The sequence below is a fragment of the Zalophus californianus genome, chromosome 12 (genome assembly GCF_009762305.2).
Source record: "Zalophus californianus isolate mZalCal1 chromosome 12, mZalCal1.pri.v2, whole genome shotgun sequence".
In the NCBI taxonomy this organism is placed as follows: domain Eukaryota; kingdom Metazoa; phylum Chordata; class Mammalia; order Carnivora; family Otariidae; genus Zalophus; species Zalophus californianus.
In genome coordinates this window covers 13,426,586-13,450,433 of record NC_045606.1, presented here as the reverse complement: position 1 = coordinate 13,450,433, position 23,848 = coordinate 13,426,586, and the positions used below count along the sequence as shown (strand labels likewise).

The 23,848-nt window shown below is 35.3% G+C and overlaps 1 protein-coding gene across 4 annotated transcripts in view; it reads left to right on the top strand.

Annotated features, from left to right (window-relative positions):
* CDK13 (cyclin dependent kinase 13) overlaps nt 1-23,848 on the top strand; it is a 119,097-nt gene that overhangs the window by 62,116 nt on the left and 33,133 nt on the right. For all 4 annotated transcript variants that reach the window (XM_027574448.2, XM_027574446.2, XM_027574447.2 and 1 more), the window contains exons 6-7: nt 13,291-13,480; nt 14,712-14,768. In XM_027574448.2, coding sequence (XP_027430249.2) covers nt 13,291-13,480; nt 14,712-14,768 — 247 coding nt within the window. The remainder of the gene's footprint in view (nt 1-13,290; nt 13,481-14,711; nt 14,769-23,848) is intronic.

The window sequence follows — 23,848 nt, the reverse complement described above, 5'->3', positions numbered from 1 at the left end:
AAGTGGCCACAGTGGTCTCCTGTGTGTCCAGTGAGGCCTCTCCAGGAATACCTTTCTGTGACTCCTCGAGGACAGGAAGGGAAGATCCTCTCCCGCCCGTGTGCTACAGAACTCTTCAGATGGCTGTTCCCATGCCCTCTGCCCCCGGGGTGTTTGCCTGCCTTCTCCCGGGGAGAGGGGCCAAGCCCTCAGGGCTCTAGGATGGCCAAGCCCACCAACCTTTCAGACTCCAGGCTTGAAGCTGCGCTGGCTGAAAGAACTCACAGAACTCAGCCCCTCTCTTTTTCCCAGCAAATGGCTTTGGGGAAGTATTCTTCTTGTGGGTTCTGCTGTGCGCTCATCTGTCTCTCTTGCTCACTTTCTGTCTCTGTCTCTGTGTGTATGTGTCTCTCAATTTCTCGACCAAGGCTCCCCCTCCTCCACAGCAGTCATGATCCCTTTCTCCCCCAAACCATGCCTCCGCCCTTTGTACCCTCTTCGATGAGGCTTCTTCTCTCCCTTTAGTTGTAGAGAGTTTGTTCTGTCATTCTTCAGGCCTACTTCTGGGGTACTTAGGATGATTTGATAGTTACCTCATTGTGTTCCATGGGCAAAACCAGCCTAGGGTCCTCCTACTCCGCTGCTATTTTAGCTCCTCCTCAAACTATCTTCAGAAGTTAGCTATGTCATTTTGCGTTTCCACCAGTAATGAGTGAGATTCTCTTGTTCCATATCCTCACCAGCATTTGCTGTTGTCAGTGTTTTGGATTTTTGCCCTTATAATAGATAGGTATGTACCCCATTGTTGTTTCAATTTGCCATTCTTTAATGAGATATGATGTTGAGAATCTTTTCATACACTTATGTGTCAGCTATGTGTGGATTTTTTCTTTTTCTTGATGAGGTATCTGTTCACATCTTTTGCTTATTTTTTAATTGGGCTGTTTGTTTTCTTATTGTTGAGTTTAACGACTTTTTGGTACACGTTGTATACCAGTCCTTTATCAGATGTGCCTCTCCCTATGAACTGTAGAATCAGTTTGTCAGTATTTGTAAAATAACTTGCTAGGATTTAATTGGGATTGCAATAAATGCATAGATGTGGCTGGGAAGAAATGACATCTTGACGATCTTGTGTCTTCTGTGCATGTACATGGAATAACTCCATTAATTTAGATTTTTGCTTCTTTCATTGAGGTTTGTAGTTTTTCTTACGTAGATCATGTACATATTTTATTAGATTTATAACATAAGTATTTAATTATTTTTGTTCCTAATGTGAATCATACAATGTTTTTTAATTGGAAATTCCAGTTGTTCATTGCTGGTATATAAGAAAGCAGCTAACTTTGTACATCAATTTTATATCTTGCAGCCTTGTTATAATTGCATATTATTTCCAGGACTTTTTTTTGGTGACTCTTGGGGATTTTCTACATAGACAATCATGTAATTTGTGAACAAAGACATTTTATTTTTTCCTTTCTAATAGCGTACACCTTTTATTTCCTTTTCTTGTCTCACTGCATTAGCTAGGTCTTACAATATGACAGTGAATAGAAGTGGTGAGAGGGGCTATCCTTGGCTTGTTCTTTATTGATGGGAGATCGCTCACCATTAAGTATGATGTTAGCTGTAGGTTTTGTAGATATTCTTTCATAGAAGAAGTTCTCTTTTTGGTTTGCTGCGTTTTGGTTCTTTTAAATCATGAATGAGTGCTGTATTTGGTCAGATGTTATTCCTGCCTCTGTTGCTATGATCATATGATTTTTCTTTGTTAGCCTTGATGTCATAGTTACATTAATTGCTTTTTGAATGATGAACCTGGCTTACATACCTGAGCTAAATCCCACTTGGTCATGGTATATATATTTTTTCATACGTTGTTGAATTTGACTTGCTTAAAGTTGGTGAGGATTTTTTTTTTAAGACTTTATTTAGGGGCGCCTGGGTGGCTCAGTCGTTAAGCGTCTGCCTTTGGCTCAGGTCATGATTCCAGGTCCTGGGATAGAGCCCCGCATTGGGCTCCCCGCTCGGCTGGAAGCCTGCTTCTGAACCCTCTCCCACTCCCACTGCTTGTATTCCCTCTCTTGCTGTGTCTCTCTCTCTGTCAAATAAATAAATAAAATCTTTAAAAAAAAATAAAGACTTTATTTGAGAGAGAGAGAGATTGAGAAAACGATTGGGGGGAGGGGCAGAGGGAGAAGCAGACTTGCCATGGAGCAGGGAGCCCAACATGGGACTTGATCCCAGGACCCTGGGATCATGACCTGAACCGAAGGCAGACTCTCAACCAACTGAGCCACCCAGGCACCCTGGTGAGGATTTTTACATCTGTGTTCATGAGAGATCTTGGTCTGTGGTTTTTCTTTTCTGTGGTGACTTTGGTTTTGGTATTAAAGTAATGCTGGTCTTATAAAATGAGTTAGGAAGTAGTCTGTCTCTATATTTTCTGGAAGATATTGTAGAGAATTGATACAATTTCTTTCTTAAATTGTTGGTAAAATTCAGTAAACCCATCTGGGCCTGGTGCTTTTGGTCTTGGAAGGTTATTAATTATTGATTCATTTTCTTTAATAGACATAGGCCCCTTTAAGGATGCCTGGCTGACCCAGCTGGTAGAGCATGCAACTCTTTTTTTTTTTTTTTTTTAAAGATTTTATTTATTTGAGAGAAAGAGACAGCAGACTGAGAGAGGCAGCGAGCATGGGAGGGGGCAGGGGGGAAGGGGAAGGGGAGGGGCAAAGGGAAAGGGAGAAGCATGCTCCCTGCTGAGTAGGGAGCCTGACTCGAGGCTTGATCCCAGGACCCTGGGATCATCATCTGAGCCGAAGGCAGATGCTTAACCGACTGAGCCACTCAGGCACCTCAGAGTGTGCAGCCCTTGATCTCAGGGTTGTGGGTTCAAGCCCCCCACTGGGTGTAGAGATTACTTAAAATCTTAAAAAAAAAAAAAGATACAGGCCTATTTAGATTATCTATTTTTCCTTGTGTGACTTTTGGTACATTGTGTCTTTCAAGATACTCGTCCATTTCATCTACATTATCAAATTTGTGGGCACAGAGTTGTTCATCTGTTCCTTTATTATCCTTCAGATGTTTCTGAGAGAAATAGTAATGTCTTCTCTTTCATTTCTGATATTAGTAATTTGCTCCTTTTCTCTTTTCTTTCCCAAATTAACCTGGCTAGAGATTTTACTAATTTTATTTCACCCTTTCAGAGAATCAACTTCTAATTTTTATTATTTCTTTTTTTGCTTACTTTGACTTTAATTTGCCCTTTTTACTGAGGTGAATGCTTAGGTTACTGATTTTATATCTTTTCTAATATATGCATTCAGTGCTATAATTTCTCTCTCAGCAGTATCTGTGCTTTCTGAGGAGAAATTTGATACTATTCTTTACTAGCTTTGCTACTTTATAGGGAAGGTTTTTTTTTTTTCCTTTGGCTTCCATCAAGATTTTTCTCTTTTTTTCTTTGATTCTCAGTAGTTTAAATGTGATATACCTAGATACAGATGTTTTTATATTTGTTTTCCTGGATATTTTTTGAGTTTCCTGGACCTGTGGTTTGAAGTTACCATTAATTTGGGAAAACTTCAGTCATTATTACTTCAGATATTTTTTGTTTTCCTTTCTTTTTTCTATTTCTGGTATTCTCTTTACATGTGTGTTAACACCTTTTGTAATTGTCCCACTTTTTTAGGGCATTTTGTATTTTTCATCCTTTAGTTTTCTTTGCATTTCAGTTTTGGAAGTTTCTTTTGACATCTTCAGCCTCAGAGATTCTTTGCTCTGCCATGTCTCATGTACTGATTAGCCCAGAAAAGGCATTCTCTCTTTTTGTTACCGTGTTTTTGATTTCTGGTATTTCCTGTTGATTCTCTTAGAATTTCTATTTCTTTGCTTATAGTATCCATTTGTTCTTACATGTTGTCTACTTTTCCCATTAGAGCCCTTAGAATATTAATAATAGATTTCAAAATTCCTGGTGTGAAAAAAATAAAATAAAATAAAATTCCTGGTATGCTAATTCCAGTTTCTCTGCTGTATCTGAATCTGACTCTGATGCTTGCATTTTCTCTTCAGGCTGTGTTATAGAATATCTTGTAATTTTTGGTTGAAAGCCAGACACAGTGTATTGGATAGAAGGAACTAAGGTTAAATTGGCTTTTCGTGTTAGGTTTTGTGTTTATCTGCCTAGTGGTTAGGCTGTGCTTTTTATTAGAAGCTCTGGAGGAGGCTAAGATCTCCGCTGTTGTCTTTTGGGTTCCCTGGAGATTTCTTAGAATGTCTGTGATGTGTCATTCTTTTAGTTGTATTCTTTTGTTATTATACAAGAGTCCTATTTATATGGTGGTAAGTTATGGAGAAAGTATTTTATACTCCTATGATTTGGTCTGTTTTTTTAGTTAGCCTATAGCATTCAGCTGTGTCCTTCAGAAGTGTTTCTCAGTTTTCTTGCTTTTTTCCCCCTTAAGTAAGACAGGAATACTAAAGAATGCTGCAGTTGAGTATTTCCTTCCTCTGAGTCAAAGGCTAGAATGTTCTGGAGTTGGATTTTTTTTTTCTCTGTCAGATCACAAAGACTTGTGGAACCCCATTTGTTTAGTCTCTGGTAATAAAATTTCTCTTGAGATCAGGCTCTGTTAAGAACAGAATGCTCTGACTGTATTTCATCATGACTGTTTTCCCCCTCCCCTTGCTGGAAGCACAGTGTGATTTTTCTTGTCATCATCAGTGTGATAACCTGGTAGGTTTCCTGGTGGTAAAACTTGCAGAAGTATGGGAGCCTATCTAAGGCTGGATCTGCTGGAGTTTTTAACTGTCAAACTTGTTCACACAGAGTTCCCAGCAATTTGTCAGTTATGGTTTGGGCTTTCCTACCTTGGTAAGAGTTCCTATGGAGATTTCTGTTCCTGGGTTTCTGCTTTTATGAGTTGTGACTCTCTGTATTCACCTGTCTCACTCACTAATTTGGGGGGCAGTGGTTTGCTCTGTAACATCAGTTCTCTGTGGATCTAAGAAGAGTTGTTGATTTTCTGTTTATTCTTCTATGTTCTTGTCGTGATGATGGGTATAGTAACTTTCAAATTCCCTACATGTCAGACCAGAATCAGGAAGTTCTGGTGCTAATTGGTTTTTTTTACTCTGTATTTTACTTTTCTTATTAAAGAATACACTGTATCTCTAGGTGATAAAATTTTTTAACATAGCTGCATAATGTGCAGCAGTATGGATATACAGATTTATCCAACCATTTCTTTATGAGCATTCAATTTTTCCCATTGTTTCTTCCATTACAAACAGTACTGCTGGATATGGCCTTTTACATGTATACTTGCATACTGGTGCTATTATTTCTTTTGGTTTATTCCCAAATGTGGGAGAGCTAAGTGAACAGACATTTGCATTTTTAATTAATAGGTTATCAGGTTATTTTGCCAAAAAGTTGTAGTAGTATATGAGTTTCATTTGGAAATCACTGGATATTGTCAGTCTGATAGGTGAAAGTACTTTACTGATTACTAGTGAGGTATGGAGCATCTTATATATGTTTATCATTTTGATTTCCCATGTGCATTCTTTGTGACATTGCCATTTCTTTCAGTTGGGTGTTTGTTTTTTCCTTACCAAATTGTATATTAGACATAGTTGTTAGTATATTTAAAAATCACTGTTTGTGTTCCTCGTAGAAAAGTCAGAAAATGGCAGCCTAAGAGGAACATAAAAATCACCCATCTGCTCACACAGAGATAAACTGCTCTTGGAATTTTGATATTGGACATTTTTCTAACTCTATATATGTATATAAAAGTTCCTACTATGAAAGTTTACTTGGCATGCTATATTATAAAAAATATTATTACATATGATTTTACTAATGTTTAAATACAATGTAAGGAAAAATAACATGCAATAGAAAAAACTTTTTAAAAATGCAGGTGTGAGATGCCTGAATGACTCAGTTGGTAGAGTTTGCAACTCCTGAACTTGGGATTGTGGGTTTCGGTCCCACGTTAGGTGTAGAGCTTACTTAAAAATAAAATTTTTAAAAATAAATAAATAAAAATCAAAATGTGGGTTGTGACCTACTAAATTGATTTCATGACACAGTTTGAAACAATTGGAAACATTGGCTTTGAAACATTGCCTAAAACTGTATAAATATATAACCTTGATAAAAATTAAACCAAAGTTAAAATATGGGAACAATATAGCTCTTAATTCAGGATAATTTGAAAGCCTACTAAAATTTTTATTTATTCATTTTTGTTTCAGACATTTAAAACAATATTATTGAAATACTCAAACATACTTAAAAATAAAGAAAATGGGATGATGAACCCCAGTGTCGCTATTTCTCACGTTTATCTGTCACCACATTTTGCTAATCTTACTTCATTTATCTCTCCCTACTTGTTTTTATTTTCCTTGACCATTTTTAAGTGAATCCCAGGCATCATATTGTAAACATAAATACTTGATTAATCGTCTGTCTATAATAGATAATGAAATTGTGGTTATGTTAAAAAAGAAAGAGGCTTATACCTAACAAAATAGATAATAATTTTATAGTATTATCTAACAGTGTTTACATTTACCCAGTAATCTTAGAAACATTTTTTACAGGAGCTTTGTTTGAATCTGGATGAAAACAAGATCTATATTGTATGTGGTTAATTATCATTTTAGGTCTCCTAGAATCTGTAGTATCTTCTCTTGCTTTTTAGAAATTTCATTCCACTTATTTACTGAACAATAGGCCACAATTTGGATTTAGCTAAAGGCTTCCTTTTGGTGTCTTTAGCTTGTTCTTCTAACTTGCGTATTTCCTATAAATGGTAATTAGATCTATAAGCTTCTTCAGATATAATCCAATTCTTTGGCAGTTATACTTCAAAGATGATGCTGGAAGCTATTTTATCTCTTATGGTTTCTATGGGCAGGGATTTGAGAGCATCTTGGCTGGGCAGTTTTGATTCAGGTTCTCTCATGAGGTTGCTATGAGATGTTGATTAGGGCTGTAGTCACAAGAAGCCTTGACCAGAGTCAGAGAATCAACTTCCCTCACATGGCTGGCAAGTTGTAATTCCATTATTGGTGGGAGGTCTCAGTTCTTCACATGGGCCTTTCAACAGAGTTGCTTGACTATCCTGACAGCTTGGTGGCTGGCTTTTCCCAGGGCATATTATCCAAGAAAGTAAAATGGAACCTGCCATGGTTATGTGACCTTGCCTTGGTAGCCAGTGACATTATCACTTCTGCAATACTTTGTTGGTCACACAGACTGTCCTTGAATCACTGTGGGAGGGCATAGATACTGGGAGATAAGAAGCATTGGGGGCCATCTTGGTGGCTGGCTACTGTAGGTGATTTTTTTTTTAAAGAAACTCATTTATTTTTTTATTTTAAGTAGGCTCCGCATGCAACGTGGGCTTGGACTCACGACCCTGAGATCAAGAGTTGCACGTTCTACTGACTAAGCTAGCCAGGTGCCCCTGCCATAGATGATTTTAATTTAAAAAAACAGGATTTATCTCCCTCTCACCCTCCCCCCTCTCATGTGCTCTCTCTCTCTCTCTCATTCTCTTTCAAATAAATAAATCTTTAAAAAAAACAAAAAATAAAAAAACAGGATTTATATTTCTTTGATCTTATACTTGTCTGTCTTTTATACGAAAAATCTTAATTCCCAAGATATTAACATAGTCCTACAATATACATATAATAATTTTAAGATAACAATACTAATATTAATTACTAAGAAGACTACTGAAAAAAGTTTTAGATTTCTTAGTGTTTCTTTTTTTTTCTTTTTAGGTTTTCTCTCTTTTTTTTTTGAGATTTTATTTATTTGAGAGAGAGAATGAGAGATACAGAGCATGAGAGGGAAGAGGGTCAGAGGGAGAAGCAGACTCCCCGCTGAGCAGGGAGCCTGATGCGAGACTCGATCCTGGGACTCCAGGATCATGACCTGAGCCGAAGGCAGTCGCTTAACCAACTGAGCCGTGTTTGTTTTTGTTCTTAGAATATACCCCACTGGGGATAGTTAGTCAAAATACTATGGTATAGGGACACCTGGGTGGCTCAGTCATTAGGCATCTGCCTTCGGCTCAGGTCATGATCTCAGGGTCCTGGGATTGAGCCCCACATCGGGGTTCCACAGGAAGCCTGCTTCTCCCTCTCCCACTCCCCTGCTTCTGTTCCCTCTCTTGCTGTGTGTCTCTCTCTGTCAAATAAATAAAAAAATCTTAAAAAATACTATGATATTTTTTGCAGCCAGTTTGATACATATGCAGCCAGTTTGATACACATTTAGGTTCATCTGTTTCCAATTTTTAGGCATTACTTTTTTACCCTTTCAGTTTAATGATGTGTATTAATCATGTAAAACATTACATGATTCCAAACTCAAAACTTTAAAATAGGCCACATTCAGAATAGTCTCACTTCCATTTCTCTTGTTCTTGTTCTCTCCCTTACCTATGAGCAACTGGGTTTTATTTTTAAAATGTTCAGTTCATCATTTTAGTTTCTTTTCTACATATTCACCCTCCCTCTGTATATAAAAGGAGCATAACAGTAAATGCTGTACTGTGCCTGGTTCTTCACATTTAATCATGTATCCTGAAGATTACTCCATATCAGTAGAGATTGTCATCATCCCTTTTTATGAAGCTCTACAGTACTCTACTGTGTGGATGTGCCACAGTTTAGTCAGTCTCCTACTGATAGACATTTGCTTTTCAGTATTTTGCTGTTAGAAGTAATGCTGGGGGTGCCTGGGTGGCTCAGTTGGTTAAGTGTCTGCCTTTGGCTTAGGTCATGATCTTTGGGTCCTGGGATCGAGCCCTGACTCACGCTCCCTGCTCAGCAGGGAGTCTGCTTCTCCCCCTCCCCATGCTGGTGCTTTCTCTCTCTTTCTCAGATAAATAAATAAAATCTTAAAAAAAAAAAAATGCTGCATTGAACAGCTCTGTGCCTACATCATTTTCTGTTTTTGTCAGTGAATTTTGGGACAGGTTCCTAGAATTGGGCTTCTTAAGTCAAAGGGAAATGCTAAATGTGATTAAACTAGGTATTGCCAAATTCCTAGCAGTGTATGAGAGTGTTTCTCACAGCTTCTCCAGTAGAGTCTGGTGTCATTCTTTTGGATTATTGTCAGTTTGTTATTGTGGTGAAGTTTCAGTTTGAAAAATAAATTTTTCTTATGAGCAACGTTAAACAACTTTGCATTGATTTAATGGGAATTTGCTGTCTCCCTCCTCCACCGCCCCGCCCCGCTCTGCAGTGAGTTAATCTGTCTTCTTTTCCCCACTTTTCTGTAAGGTTGTTAATCCTTTTCTTTCCAACTTAGAGGGACTTTTTATGATGGATATTAATTAGTTATCTGGAATATAAGTTGTAAAGGAATATTTGCCAGTTTGCTTTACTCTTCTAAATTTGTTTGTAGTGTTTTTAGCCATGCAGTAGATTTTTATTTTTTACATAGTCACATTATCAAAGTGTTTTCCTCTTATTTCTTCTTGATTTGATTCCTAGTTAGGACAGTTTTCCTCACTCTGAGGTTATGAAGAAATTCATGTTTTTTAAAAAATGTTTTCATGATTTTATTTTTTATATTTAGCAGTGGTTCATGTGCTTTTTTATGCTGGTATATGTTGTGAGGAACAGATGGGTTTTATGTTTCTATCTGCCTATTCAGTTGCTCAAATATTGCTAATTAATAAGTCCATCTTTTGTCCCATTGAATTGATACACCATCTTTATCATATATTAAAGTTCTATACATGCTTGGGTGTATTTCTGGATATATTTCATGTTCACTTAGCAGTATTACACTTTTTAGTTATAGACCTTAATTAATATCTGGTAGAGCCTCATGCCCAGGTCCCCTTTTCTCTTTTAGGTGTTTTCATTGCTGTTCTTATTTACTTATTTTTCTATGTGGATATAACATCAACTTTATGTTTAATTGTAGGGAAAAAACCCTGTATTTTTAAAAATTGTGGGGGTGCCTGGGTGACTTAGTTGGTTAAGCATCTGACTCTTGGTTTCAGCTCAGGTTATAATCTTGGGGTTGTGAGACTGAGCGAGCCCTACATGAGGCTCCATATTCAGGGCAGAGTCTGCCTAAGACTCTCTCTCTCCCTCTTTCTCTACCTGTCCCCCTGCTTGAGTTCTCTCTCTCACTCTCTCTGAATAAATAGATAAAATCTTTAATAAATAAATAAATAAAAATTGAGCTTGTGCTTAATTTAGAAATTATTTAGGGGAAAATTGACATCTTTATCATGTTGAGTCTTCCTATCTAAGAATGTATGCATTTTTTTGTGTGTAGTTTTCTGTCTTATAAGAGTATCTTATTAGTTTATCTTTGAAGGACTTGGTACATTTCTTAAGTTAAAAGAATTAATCTCTTATTAGATATGGAGTCTTCCCTTTTGTCTTTTAACTGGTAGTTATGTTAATGACTAGTGTATATTTTATTTCTGCTATTTTTCTAAGCTGTTTTTAATGATTTTTTCATTGACTGTTTATGTCTTTTTCAGGGACCAAAAGATCATGTTACCTGTATAGAGAGATAATTTTAGCTCTCCTGTTTCAATTCTTACACCTCTGATTCAGTTCTAATAGAAATAGAATACAAGCCATTCTATTTTAATTTAAAATAATCTCTTAGCCTCATTAAAAAAAAGTCAGTTAATTTAAGTATTTTTATTTAACCCAATGTATCTATCTCATAGATCATTATAATCAGTGTAACAAATTGAGATACTTTATATTCTTTTTGTTGTTGCTGTAGTAAGTCTTTGAAATCTAGTGTATGCTTTCCACTTGCAGCACATTGATCTAGCCACATTTCAAGTATTCAGTAGCCCCATGTGGCTTGTGGCAACTGTATTGCTTTGCGCAAACTCTAACTACTTTCTCCATTATTTAATGACACCAAAGATAGATCTGTCAAGTATCTATTATTTTATAATCTACTTACTTTAACTCAACATCAGTAATACATTTCCACATTGGTATTATACCTCTACAATAATTTTCAAAGTGCATGGTATGATGTACATGTACCATAATAACCAGTTTTTTTTGTTTTTTCTTTGCTTATTGTTTTGCTTTTAAATATTTAATACTACATTGCTTTTAGTGAACATGCTTATAGCTAAATCTTTGCAATCTTTATTTCCTTATGCTAAATATCTATTAATGCACTTGCTATGTAAAAGGATATGTAATTTTTAAAGCTTTGGTGTATATTGCCTAATTATATTTTATAACTCTTCTAATTTATTAGCACTATATAACATTATCTGTTTACCTCACAGTATTGTATATTTTGGTTAATAGTGAGATAAACACATTTTCATGTATTTTGGACAAAAATATCTTTTGCATATTGACAGTTCATTTTATTTCTCATTTTCTCTTATGGGATTGGTCTTCTTTTGTACTGATTTTTAAGACTTCATTTTATATTATGGATATGGAGCCATTTTGTAGCAGATGTGTTTCTCCAGTTTGTCATTTACTTTTTCCTCTCTTCCATATTGTTTACTTATGTATGTGATTCTAAATTTTTATTCAGTAAAATCTGTTGGTTTTTCATGGGGTTTTATTTTGTCTTTGGTATAACTCCCCATCTTCCTATGGTGTTACACATACGTCCCGTTACCAATTTTGCCTCTTTTTTTCCTTCACTGGTGGTTGCTTTCTTAATTATTAGGTGTATATTTAGGCTCTGTTTTCTGGTGTATATTATGTTACACTTTTATGTCTGTCCCTACAGGTCATATTAATCTCTGGTAGATTAATTTTCAGAAGCATTTTAGCTGGTACTTCGGTTCTTGTTTTCTTTAAGGTGAACTTTAGAATTATTTTGTGAAGATAAGTATCCTCTCAGCAAAAGAAAATAGAAACAAATCCTTGGTTCCTTTATTGAAATTGCTTTAAAATACAGAATTTTACAGTTCAGTATTTAATGAATTTGTATAGTTCTTGTTAAAGTTTATTCCTAGTCCTTTGTCATAATTTTTTTTCCTTATGTGGAGTTATTTAAATTTTATTTTCTAAGGAGTTGTTACTTGCATTTATGAAGTCTTTTGCTTTTTATATATGATTTTCTCTAACCCAGGTGCTCTCTTTTTATTCTGTTGGATTTTCAAGGAAAATAGTCGTCTTTATTAATAATTTATTTTTCTCTATTTTAGTGTTTATATGTTGTCTTTAATTTTACCTACTAACTTCCAAAAAATAATAACTTTACTTAGTAACTCTAGAGCAGTTACTAGTAATGAATGTTTTTGTCACGTTTTACTGTTCAATAAGACTTGGTTGTTGATTTGAGAGAGGTACCATTATAAATTAAAAGAAAAACTTTTATTTGAATTACAGTTAGTTAACATACAAGATAATATTAGTTTCAGGTGTGCAGTTTAGTGATTCAACACTTAACATACCACACCCAGTGCTCATCACAAGTGCACTCTTTAATCCTCAACTTTCAAGAATCATTCTACGTTTACTATTAGTGAGATCTTTGTTTTTAATTAAGAACTGTTTGTTAGCTTTCTTCAGATGACTTTTTTGGCATATTAATAGCTTTTTTCTTTGATATATTGAATTTTGTTAGTTTTTCCATTCTTGAATTGATAAAGTTAGTCTGGAATATTTTTAGATACAGCTTTGGTTTCAGTTTGTATGAACTTCAGTTAGGATTTTTGAATCTCTTACAAGTACAGTTGTTGTGTATGTGCTATTTTAGGTTTTGTTAGCAAGATTAAGCTGGTTTTATAAAATAAAGTTGCAGTTTGTATGCTTTGAAATGCTCTGGAGCTGTATAAACAGAATTAAATTATATGTTTATTGAAGGCTTAATATCATCTAAAGTCCCAACTGGGCCCAGACTCTTTTCTTATTAAACACAATTCTTTTAACACTTTTAAATTTTCTTTGATGAACTATACTGATTTTATTCAGCTTCTGCTGAGAGACAGTTTGTTCAATATATAAAACAGTTAAGAATTTATTTTACATTAATCACACCCAGAAACTATGCACTGTAGGGTTGATTTGATATCTTAACAGTTTTCTTCAAAAGAAGAAAACGGAGTTAGATGTTTCCTTGCGATGCATTTATTGATATTAAATTCAGGGAGAAAGATGAACGTTATTGAAGTGACAAAGTAGGGCTTCTTTTCAAGGAATAATTTTCTCAATAGCATTTATTTTTTTTTAAATTTTGAACCTATAGAAAAGTTGTAAGGATAAAACATTTTAATGAATTATTCTTGTTCTTAGGTGCATTTTATCTGGTGTTTGAATATATGGACCATGATCTGATGGGACTACTGGAATCAGGCTTGGTTCATTTTAATGAAAATCACATAAAGTCATTTATGAGACAGCTCATGGAAGGTCTGGATTATTGTCATAAGAAGAACTTTTTGCATAGAGATATTAAATGTTCAAATATTCTTCTAAATAATAGGTATGATGTGAGTTTGATATATGTATTTAAAATGAGTGTTATATAATGTATACCTTGATTCTGTTAAAAAGACTTAAAATTTATTTTATTGCTCAAACTGTTTTAACAAATAATCAGCAATATTACTGCTTGAGGTGTATCTGAACTTGTGTTAAATATATTTTAATTAATTTCCAATAATAGTTTTTAATGTACATAAAATAATACTTCGTTGATTTTCTCATTTGATATTCTTCCAAATAATGTGAATGAATATTCTAGTAATTAATAATATGATTTCAGCTTTAGGTTAGGAATAGATCTAAGAATTTTTTTTTATATAGAAAATTTTTTACACCAGTATCACAGTTTTAAAGTGAACTTTTTTGAAGTGTGTATACACACACATAAATAAGCAGATTTTTTTTTTTTTTTTAAAGAGAAAGTGCAAGTGGAGGGTGGGGGGACAGAGGGAGAGAGGGGGAGAGAGAATTTTTATTAGTCTCCACACCCAGCGCAGAGCCTGACAGGGGGCTCGATCTCATGACCCTGAGATCATGACCTGAGCCAAAATCAAGAGTTGGACACTTGACTGAGCCACCCAGGTGCCCCTACATAAATGGGTATTTAAAGTGTGTGTTAAAAACATTTTACTGACAGCATAACCTGAGCTCTGATAATTCTTTTATAATTGGTATTACTTGTTAGTTTAAGTGAGGCATGCCTAGTCCTGATTTTAGTAGGTGAAAGGGTTCTATGTACCTAGCCCCTCTAAGAACTGGAAAATTAAACATAAATTTAAAAGGATGTGATTTAGTCTTATGCATTATTTTGAATTGAACAAGTAATATGTCTAATTACTAAGTGGCAGAAATGATCTCAGTTTATTTTCATTGAAGTGTACTTTTCTAAATAGGAACTAAGTAGTACTAAAATACTGTTAATGCTTGTACGATAAAAATGGTGGTGGTGGTGGTGGTGGTGGTGGTGGTGGTGGTGGTACTCGAATAATAGTAGCTCAGATCACCAAAGGAAAAGTACTACTTTTTTACTTTGTTGTGAGTTTATCTATTTGCCTTTCCTTGTAGGACTTAGGGTACTGCTGTGTGATCCAAAGTTAAAGTTTATATATTTTTTATTAGTTTTAGGAATAGAATAAGAATGTGTATATGATTAGATATCTGTGAATGGATACAAATATGTATGATTTCAGAGTAGACTAATACTTTTTGTTCATTTTGTCTTCTACCAGAGGGCAAATAAAACTTGCAGATTTTGGACTTGCTCGATTGTATAGCTCAGAAGAAAGGTAAGAGTACTTTCAAGTGACTGTTACAGACAATAGAGACCAGTTTTAAGAATACCTTATTGATAGTTTATTTTTTTTAAGAAAAGTGAAATTTACTTTTTGTTGTTAAATATGTGAAATAATGTAATTTTGTACCATATTGGAGTGACTCTTTTAATTACAGATTTTATGCATTTATCTCAATTTAAAAATAATTGTTTTTTGGCATTTAGAGGTAAATGTAGTTTCTTTTAAAAAACTCATACTTAAATTTCTAATGCAGCCTCAGATATTAAGATGTTTGTGATTTTTGTGTTTGGTGAAAATCTTAGTATATGCTTTTTGTATTGCATGTTTAAACATACAAACTTTGTTTTAGTTATTAGTTTGGACTTCTGTTTTTTTTAAAACTATAGTTTTATCTACAGTAACGTTTGTTTTAATCTCATTAGAGACTTTTATTTAAACTATTGTGAAGAAGTTCCATTGTATAACTTTTCTGTGTGGAGCTTCTGTGGCTGCAGTTGGGATGTATATCCCATTTGGCTCCTTTGGATATGGTGGTAGTGAAATATGACTTGTCTTATTAGAATATGGGGGCACCTGGCTGGCTCAGTTGGTAGAGCATGTGACTCTTGATCTTGGGGTTGTAAGTTTGAGCCCCACGTTGGGTGTAGAGATTACTTAAAAATAAAATCTTAAAAAAAACAAAAGAACTGATACGGAATTTCAAAATAAAACACTTCTGTGATATAGTGGGTTTTATGTAAATAAACTGTGGAATTAATTGGGTTTAATATATCTCTAGTATGGCCCATTTCTTTCCTGTCAAACAGTACTGTTTATTTTCAGATATATATTCTGTGAAATACTTTGTCAATTCTGTAATTTCTTTAGTGTAACCATAATTTAATATAATGATGCATCAGTTCATTGGAATTCTTAGAAATAGGTATTTACTTTCACTGAATGTTGGCCAGTTTCTGGTTAGTTTTAAAATCCTCTTGTTTGAATTTTTTACAGTGAAAAGTTTGTTTATTTTTGATTCTTGCCATGCCTGTCGTGTCATTCTGAAAACTATTTTCATTATTTAGTGTGGAGAGGTTTTTAAATGGTATGTTTAAGATCCATTAGAATTCATTAAACCCCTCAGAAACAGTTGTTTCGGACAGGACTCCAGTCCCCTGTACTTCCTTTAGCCAGAGGTTTTCCACTTTTGTTTTACTTGCTACACTTCTAATTAATATTTTGTTTTAAGAGCATCGTGTTTTTTTTTTTTTTTTAAGTTTAAAACTGTTTTAGGTGGCTAGGTGATGGACACTGGGAAGGGTATGTGCTATGGTGAGCGCTGTGAATTGTGTAAGACTGACGAATCACAGACCTGTACCCCTGAAACAAATAATACATTATATGTTAATTAAAAAAAATGTTTTAAAGCTTAAAAGCTGTAACCCTCACTTTGTAATTGAGAAAACTGAGACCCAGAAAGGGTTGAGTGACTTTAAAGATAAGAAAATATTTGTTGGTAGAGTCAAGAGTGTATAGTTTGAAATTTCCAACTCCCAGGTTTTTGTTTCTTTTTTTCCATCCTATATAATAATGCCTCTTGATAGAAATTGAAGGGAAGAACAGACTGGCCAAATATGCTCTTAATCCAAAACGTCTCTTGATGTATATTTGAATAACTAAATTTTAGTGACTGTTCTTTAGGGGGGAAATTCTGCTTAATTAAGGATTCTATTCTGTCTGCGTAGTTGGTTAATTGAGATTTCACTGTAGTTTAGATCATTCTTTCTTAATACAGATGTATGTGTTTGTCATACTTGAATGTAAATCCCTTTCTTCTTGTTTTCATATTAGGTTTCAGTGGAGATGGAGAACAGCTAAATTACCATTTTCATCTTATAGATTCTTTTTATGCTGATATTTATTCACATTGGAACAGATATATTCCAGAAAAACTGTAATGTCAAATTTTACCTATCAAACTCCATTTTCCTATTTATTTTACCTTTTAAAATGGAATGTTGGGTTTCATTGGAGTGCCAAGGATGTGTGTGTTCACTGAGCCATGGCCTCCATTTCTCTACTGAATTGATACAGGAATTTTGAGCTTACAAAAGTAGAAAATTTAAAATTTGTATCTTCAGGTAACATATACTAAATTTACTGCTTAACCAAATTCGTAAGATAAAACCTTGGTGTGTTATTTTGTTTTATAAACAGTATCTTGTCTTTTAGGGGCTTATGTATGCCCTTAAAACTTTTCTTTTTTGGATTTGAATAATTCCAGTTTCTTTAAAATCAGAGAAGTAGGCTTAATTTTAATGAAATGACTTTTTTTTTTTTAAAGATTTTATTTATTTATTTGAGAGAGAGAGAATGAGAGATAGCACGAGAGGGAAGAGGGTCAGAGGGAGAAGCAGACTCCCTGCTGAGCAGGGAGCCGACGTGGGACTCGATCCCGGGACTTCAGGATCATGACCTGAGCCGAAGGCAGTCGCTTAACCAACTGAGCCACCCAGGCGCCCTAATGAAATGACTTTAAAAATACATTATTCTAGTAAATTTTTTAAATTGTATTTATTTTAATTTAAAAAATTTTTAAAGATTTTATTTTTTTACAGAGAGACAGACGGCGAGAGAGGGAACACAAGCAGGGGGTAGTGGGAGAGGGAGAAGCAGACTCCGCCTGGAGCAGGGAGCCTGATGCAGGGCTGTATCCCAGGACCCTGGGTTTATGACCTGAGCCGAAGGCAGACTCTTAATCGACTAAGCCACCCAGGCGCCCCTGTTGTAGTAAATTTTAATAACATACCAATTTTAACCATACTGTCTTTAGCAGATTGACTATTGTCCCAGCTTTTCTAGATACTTCTTGAAATAAACAAGTGCCAAATGATTTTTCATTCATATTTCTTTGTCATTATAAACAGGAAGAAAGGTAAGGCTTTCCCATAATAACAGCCATCTAAATGTTAAGTCACTTGGAAGTATTTTCTAAGTAATTAGCTATTACAGATAGAATAACTGAAGTGTTCAAGAAATTTTTGCAAGGTGTTTTGTTTGTTCCCACCCAACACATTTCAGCTAACCACTGTAATAGCTTCAACTACATTCTCACTTACTTGGTTTCAGATGTCTTTTTTGAATTTGAGAACTGGTTGGACTGATAGTCAATACTTAGGAATTGAGGATGGGGTGTGGTGTGACCGATGTGGATCTCCTCTGTCATGTGTGCTGAGTGGAAGAAAGGAGAACCATTGGGTTAAAATTAGGGGGAAATGACTTCTTTAAACTTCAACAAATATTTTCTCATTTTGCATATTAATATTTATACTTTGTCCCATTTGGCCTTGGGAAATACAGAACTTGAGATCAGAGGTTTTTGCCCATTTCTTTACACCTGTTCATTTTTTTCAGTAGCTGTTTTAAAATCAACTTTCCCGGGGCGCCTGGATGGCTCAGTTGTTAAGTGTCTGCCTTCAGCTCAGGTCATGATCCCAGGATCCTGGGATCGAGCCCCACATCGGATTCCCTGCTCCGCGGGAAGGCTGCTTCTCCCTTCTCCCACTACTCCTGCTTGTGTTCCCTCTCTTGCTGTGTCTCTCTCTGTCAAATAAATAAATAAAATCTAAATAAAATAAAATAAAATAAAATCAACTTTCCCTGAAACTTTGAGCCACAAAATATACCCACTTCTGAGTTTTATTTTACCAAGTCAATGCTCCAGTGCTTTCCCAAATGACATACCTTTTTCTCTTTAGGTGGCTGTCCCATATGAATAAATACGTGCTTTCCACATAAACTGAAGATAATTTCATTTTCTAGAGAAGAAACTATAATATAGCACATTTACTTTTTTAATGAAAAGGACGTAACACTCTTAGGGCTCAATCAGGAGGACTTTGGCTCTAGTCCTGGCATTTCCCTTTATTTAAGCAGTTGTGGCATCTTGGGCAAGTCATTTAATCTCTATCTTATCATTCTCAACTTTAAGATGAAAGATTTAAAAATCTCTAAAATCCTTATTTAAAGGTATTGGAAGACATACCTCTTATGGTTCTACAAGTTACTGTGATCAAAATAAGTTTCTTAAACATTTTTAAGGCAATATCACCATCTAGTGGCTTTTCATAAAATTGCCATTAAAAGCAAAAGTAAATTTTTCCTAAATATAGGAAAGCTATATATAGGTATCAGTGGAAGAGGGAGAAAGTATTACCTCTTGCAGCTTATCCAAGGACTAGAAGAAATTATATCCAGGACTTATTACTTGTGTTCTTGTCTTTACACCTAAGCTAGAATTCTAGTGAGTTTAAAGACAGGGTCCAGGGCACCTGGGTGGCTCAGATGGTTGAGCGTCTGCCTTTGGCTCAGGTCATGATCCTGGGGTCCTGGGATCGAGCCCCACATCGAGCTCCCTGCTACTCGGGAGCCCGCTTCTCCCTCTGCCCCTCTCTCTCTCTCTGTCTCTGTCTCTCATGAATAAATAAAATCTTAAAAAAAAAAAAGATAGGGGCCGTATTTTAAATATTTATGTTTTTTATGCCCTAAAGTTTAAAACACATTCACAGTAATTGCTTGATCAGTTCTGATCCAAGAGAAGGTCATTCTGTTCTGGAGGACCCTCCTGATATAGATTAGTGCAGGGAGCTTTGGGGATTGTAGATAATACAGAGGATGTTCTGGGAGACCCTGGGCCAGGATTAGAACCATAGTAATAAGATTGCTAATAACATATTAATAATAATAAATAATGTGACTAAACAAGCTTTAGGAATGGGAATCTCATTTAGATTGCTGACCTACTCATAAGATCAAGATTAAATTGTACTTCCTTTGGTCCTAATGGAGTAGCTTACATCTTTGAGCATATAAAATGAGAAAGACAATTTAATTTTCTAGGGTATGGTGTGCCCCCTCTTCATGTAGGGGAAATCTCATCCATTCCCTTAATGCTGAAGATTTACAGATCTCAATTTCAAGCCTTCATCTTTTGATCTCTAAACCTGTGTGTTTACTGGCCAGCTCCACCCAGGTGATGCAGGTACTTTAAATTAAACATATTGTTACAAAGCCTATCTTCACGTTCTCCCAAAAAAGTCTGCTCCTTTTCCTTTATTCTCTATTTTGGTTGAAGGTATTCAGTCACTCTCACATACGGATATGTCTCCTATAGACCACTGTAAATAGAATGATAATGCTTTTCGTACCTCTGGTCTTTTTCCCGAACATTCTTTTCTTCTGCCATTCTTACTGCTGTCCCCTGCCTGCCACTCCCCGTCCCTGCCAAGGTAGTAGCAATGTTGAACTGTTTGTAGTTCCCTAAACAAGTTAAGCTCTTAAGTGCCTTTATGAATCTACATAAGTTGTTTCCTTTTGTATGGAATTATACTCTCCATTATCTCAGTCTGACAAATTTGTTTTTTCCTTCAGTTCAGTCACAACTCCCTTGAAAAATTTACCCCGAATCCTGTAGTCAACATTGGGCACATCTTCCTTTATGTGTCCAGAATACATTATTCATTAATTTACATAGTACTTAAAGTTTATTATTATAATTTCTATTACCACCAGACTTTAAGGCTTTAAACAGCTCCAACCATGGTTGGTTGGTTGGCTGTTTGTTTGGTCCAGCCATCTCTTGGTGCCTTAGTGCAGTACCCAGCTCAGAGTTTCAGTAAATATTTGTTGTTTATAAAGAAGGAACAAACTTAACTAGCATTTGTGCATGGTAATTTATTATATATAGTCCCCTTTCACAAGAATTATTTTAAGGGAAAGCAGTTCTCTGAAACAGGTGGTGTAGATATCATTCTTAGGTACAAAGATAATGAAACTGAAATTTACAAAATTTCAGTGTATTTTCAAGATCATAAAATTAGTGGTAGAGCTAAGAATCAAACTTGAATCTTTTGACAGAAGGGCTTTTTATTTTCATTATACTGGAGTTCTTCTTTGGTAAGACTCTGGATCTAACCTTGATTTCCTAAAATAAATTTCCCACTTCTAAAAGTATCTTCTAGGTGCAGAGCTCTAGGGGCATCTAGAGTCTGCTTTGGAGGTACCATTAGGCTGACGGCAGGTTTTTGCAGTTGTAACAACAAACAGTCCCTGAACTTGACTGTCTCTGCTCTCTTGGCCTTCAAATAATATATTTTATTTTTGCCCAGGGAAGGATCCTCATTTAGTCTTCAGCAAGTTGTATGATATTTCCATTTCTGAATCTCCTGTAAAGCTCCTTAAATAACAAACGAGAAGGCTATAATTGAAAAATATTTTGATAACATCAGATATTTTAAATAACCTGAGATTTCACAAGTTTTATTATCTACAAGCCTGATGACTTACATTTTAATATCTTGTTGACCACATTAAGGTAGAAGTTATGAAAAAACAAAACAAAACAAAGGAAGTATTCTTGTTGTTGTTTTTAGAGTGTTGTTTTTTTCCCCTAACGGAAAAAAAATAGTGTCTGCTTTCTTTTCAAAAACTGTTAATGAGATTTACAGATGAAGATATTCAGTAGAAATTGAAATTCAGAATATGTAACATTGAGACCATTATTTCTGGATCTTTACAAAGTTTAGTTTTTACTAAGAATAATAGCTTACTGGAATTTTGTTTGGTTTTTTAAAATTTAATGGCAGAGGTATTTTGTGTATGTGTGTGTGTTTTGCCAGGTTATGGAATTTATTAGAGTTTAACTTAATTATGGGAGTAAATGGGGTGGTTTATTTTCTGTTTTTCGGTTTTCTTTTTTTTAAGACGTATTTTAGAGAGGGCGGGCAAGCGGGGAGAGGGCCAGAGGGAGAGGGAAAGAGAGAATCTCAAGCAGACTCCTCAGTGATTGGGGAGCCTAATGCGGGGCTCAGTCCCAGGACCCCGAGATCATAACCTGAGCCAAAACCAAGAGTCAGATGCTCAACCAACTGAGCTACCCAGGGACCCAGGTTGTCTTTTTAAAAACGTATTTATTCTGTACCATCTAAGAATCTATTTGTTTTTCAGTCCTGTTTCTTTTTTCATAGTAGTAAATTCACTTTTTATGGAAATACTGGGTAGAGATCTCAAGAATGTAATTAAAATCCATGAAAGAAAAATAAAGCATCATATATGAGGTGTCATATCAGTTGCATTTTCTCTTTGTGATCTAAGCAGGACCATCTTTAGGATGTTGATAATGGGTAGCTAAACCTAGTAGACCAAATTTGACAGGTTCATTTTTGGGGCTTCTGGATTTTCACTTATTTGTCTAACTTCGGATGATCTATTTTTATATTATAACAGTACTTTCGTTTTCTTGGGATTTAAACATCCTAGTTTCAGAACATAGTTTCAGTTACTTTTACTTGTGTCATTATGTTTGTAAAAACAGTTTCATGATCGTACCATGGAATATTTTCTTTAATACTCATTTGTTAATAATCATTTAAATTAGTGAATTAGGTGATTTGGAATTGGCTTTATTTGCTGACTCCATCTACCTTGGAATTTGCTTTTATGATTAATGTCTTTTTCTGTCTGTATACTTTCTCAGTGTTTGCTTCCTTCTCATTTACACTAAGGTGGAAAGTGAGGCAAGATATCTGCTTTGCAAAATTCTTGAATAAATCATCATGTATTTTTTCTTGGCTTTAATAAAACATTTTCATTATCTGTTGTCAATGTTAACTTTTAAAAGTTTATTATAATATTAAAAAGCTTATTTATTTATTTTTTAAAGATTTTATTTATTTGAGAGAGAGAATGAGAGAGAGAGTAGGAGAGGGGGGAAGGTCAGAGGGAGAAGCAGACTCCCCGCTGAGCAGGGAGCCCGATGCGGGACTCGATACTGGGACTCCAGGATCATGACCTAAGCCGAAGGCAGTCACTCAACCAACTGAGCCACCCAGGCGCCCCTAAAAAGCTTATTTAAAATGTTTATTTAACAAATGCTTATCTCAAACATTTAAAACATAATTATAGCACCACTGTCTTCTTGAAAGTTTTCTTTCCAACTCTACTGTCTCCCTGGCTTTTTCTCTAGCTGTAGGAAATACACATTTGCTCAACCTTCTGAGGGAACTGATGGGAACTGATGGTTCAATGTGGTTGGAGCAAGAACCAAGTGATAAATTTTTATGGGCCTTGTGTGCATATTCTCTAGGAGGCAGAATGTGTATTAAAGGTGTAACATATTGACATCTTATGCTTTTACTTTGTATTTTGGAAAGTGGATTGACCTTGTAAGTCTGGAAGTAAGGGCAATCAGTTAGAAAGCTGTTGCAGTAAACTTAGGTAGGATGATTATGGTGAGAATTAGGGAATGGGCATAGATGTTAGAAAGACAGATGAATTATACTATAAGATATAAAATTGTAAGAACTTGATGGTTGAATATGTGTTGTTAGACACATCCCTGCCTGTACCCCTACTGTAAGATTTCTGCTTAAGCAACTGGCTAAATGGTTTGGTAGGGTAAGCTAAGGTTTTACAACAAACAAAACCTCAAAATTCAGTGGCTTAAAGAATACGAAATTTATATGTAGTTCTCACTTAATGATCAGGAGTGGTTGTTGCTTACCTCAGTCGACCATTAAGAGTATTTAACCATCTCATTAGATAGGGGGTGTCTACTTCATACAGTCATTCAGGGATCCAAGTTGGAAGATCTGCCATTTTTACATGCCTTCCAAGGCTGTCACCACCTCTTGTCAGGAAGAAACTAGAAAAAAGGAGGGAGGAGTGTTATGAGGCAGACCTAGAAGTGGCACTCATCACTTCTATTCATGTTCCATTGGTGAGAACTTGGTCATGAGATCACACCCAGCTGCAGTGAGGGTGGGAATGTAGTGTAGGTGGGCAGCTACCATTGAAGAACAGAACAGAATTTGGAAGACAGGTAGTAGTCTCTGCCATAAGTGGTGCTGCTGTTACCTGAGACAGGAAACAGGCAGCAAGTGGGGGGCAAAAGATGATAAATGTCCTTTTGGATGTGTTCAGATACAGGTACTTATAGGACTTCTAAATTTACCTGTGTAGTAAAAACAGAAAAGTGATTGTAAGATCTCAGTTGGGAAAAAATTACTTTTGTTTGTCTGTAGCAGTGTTACAAT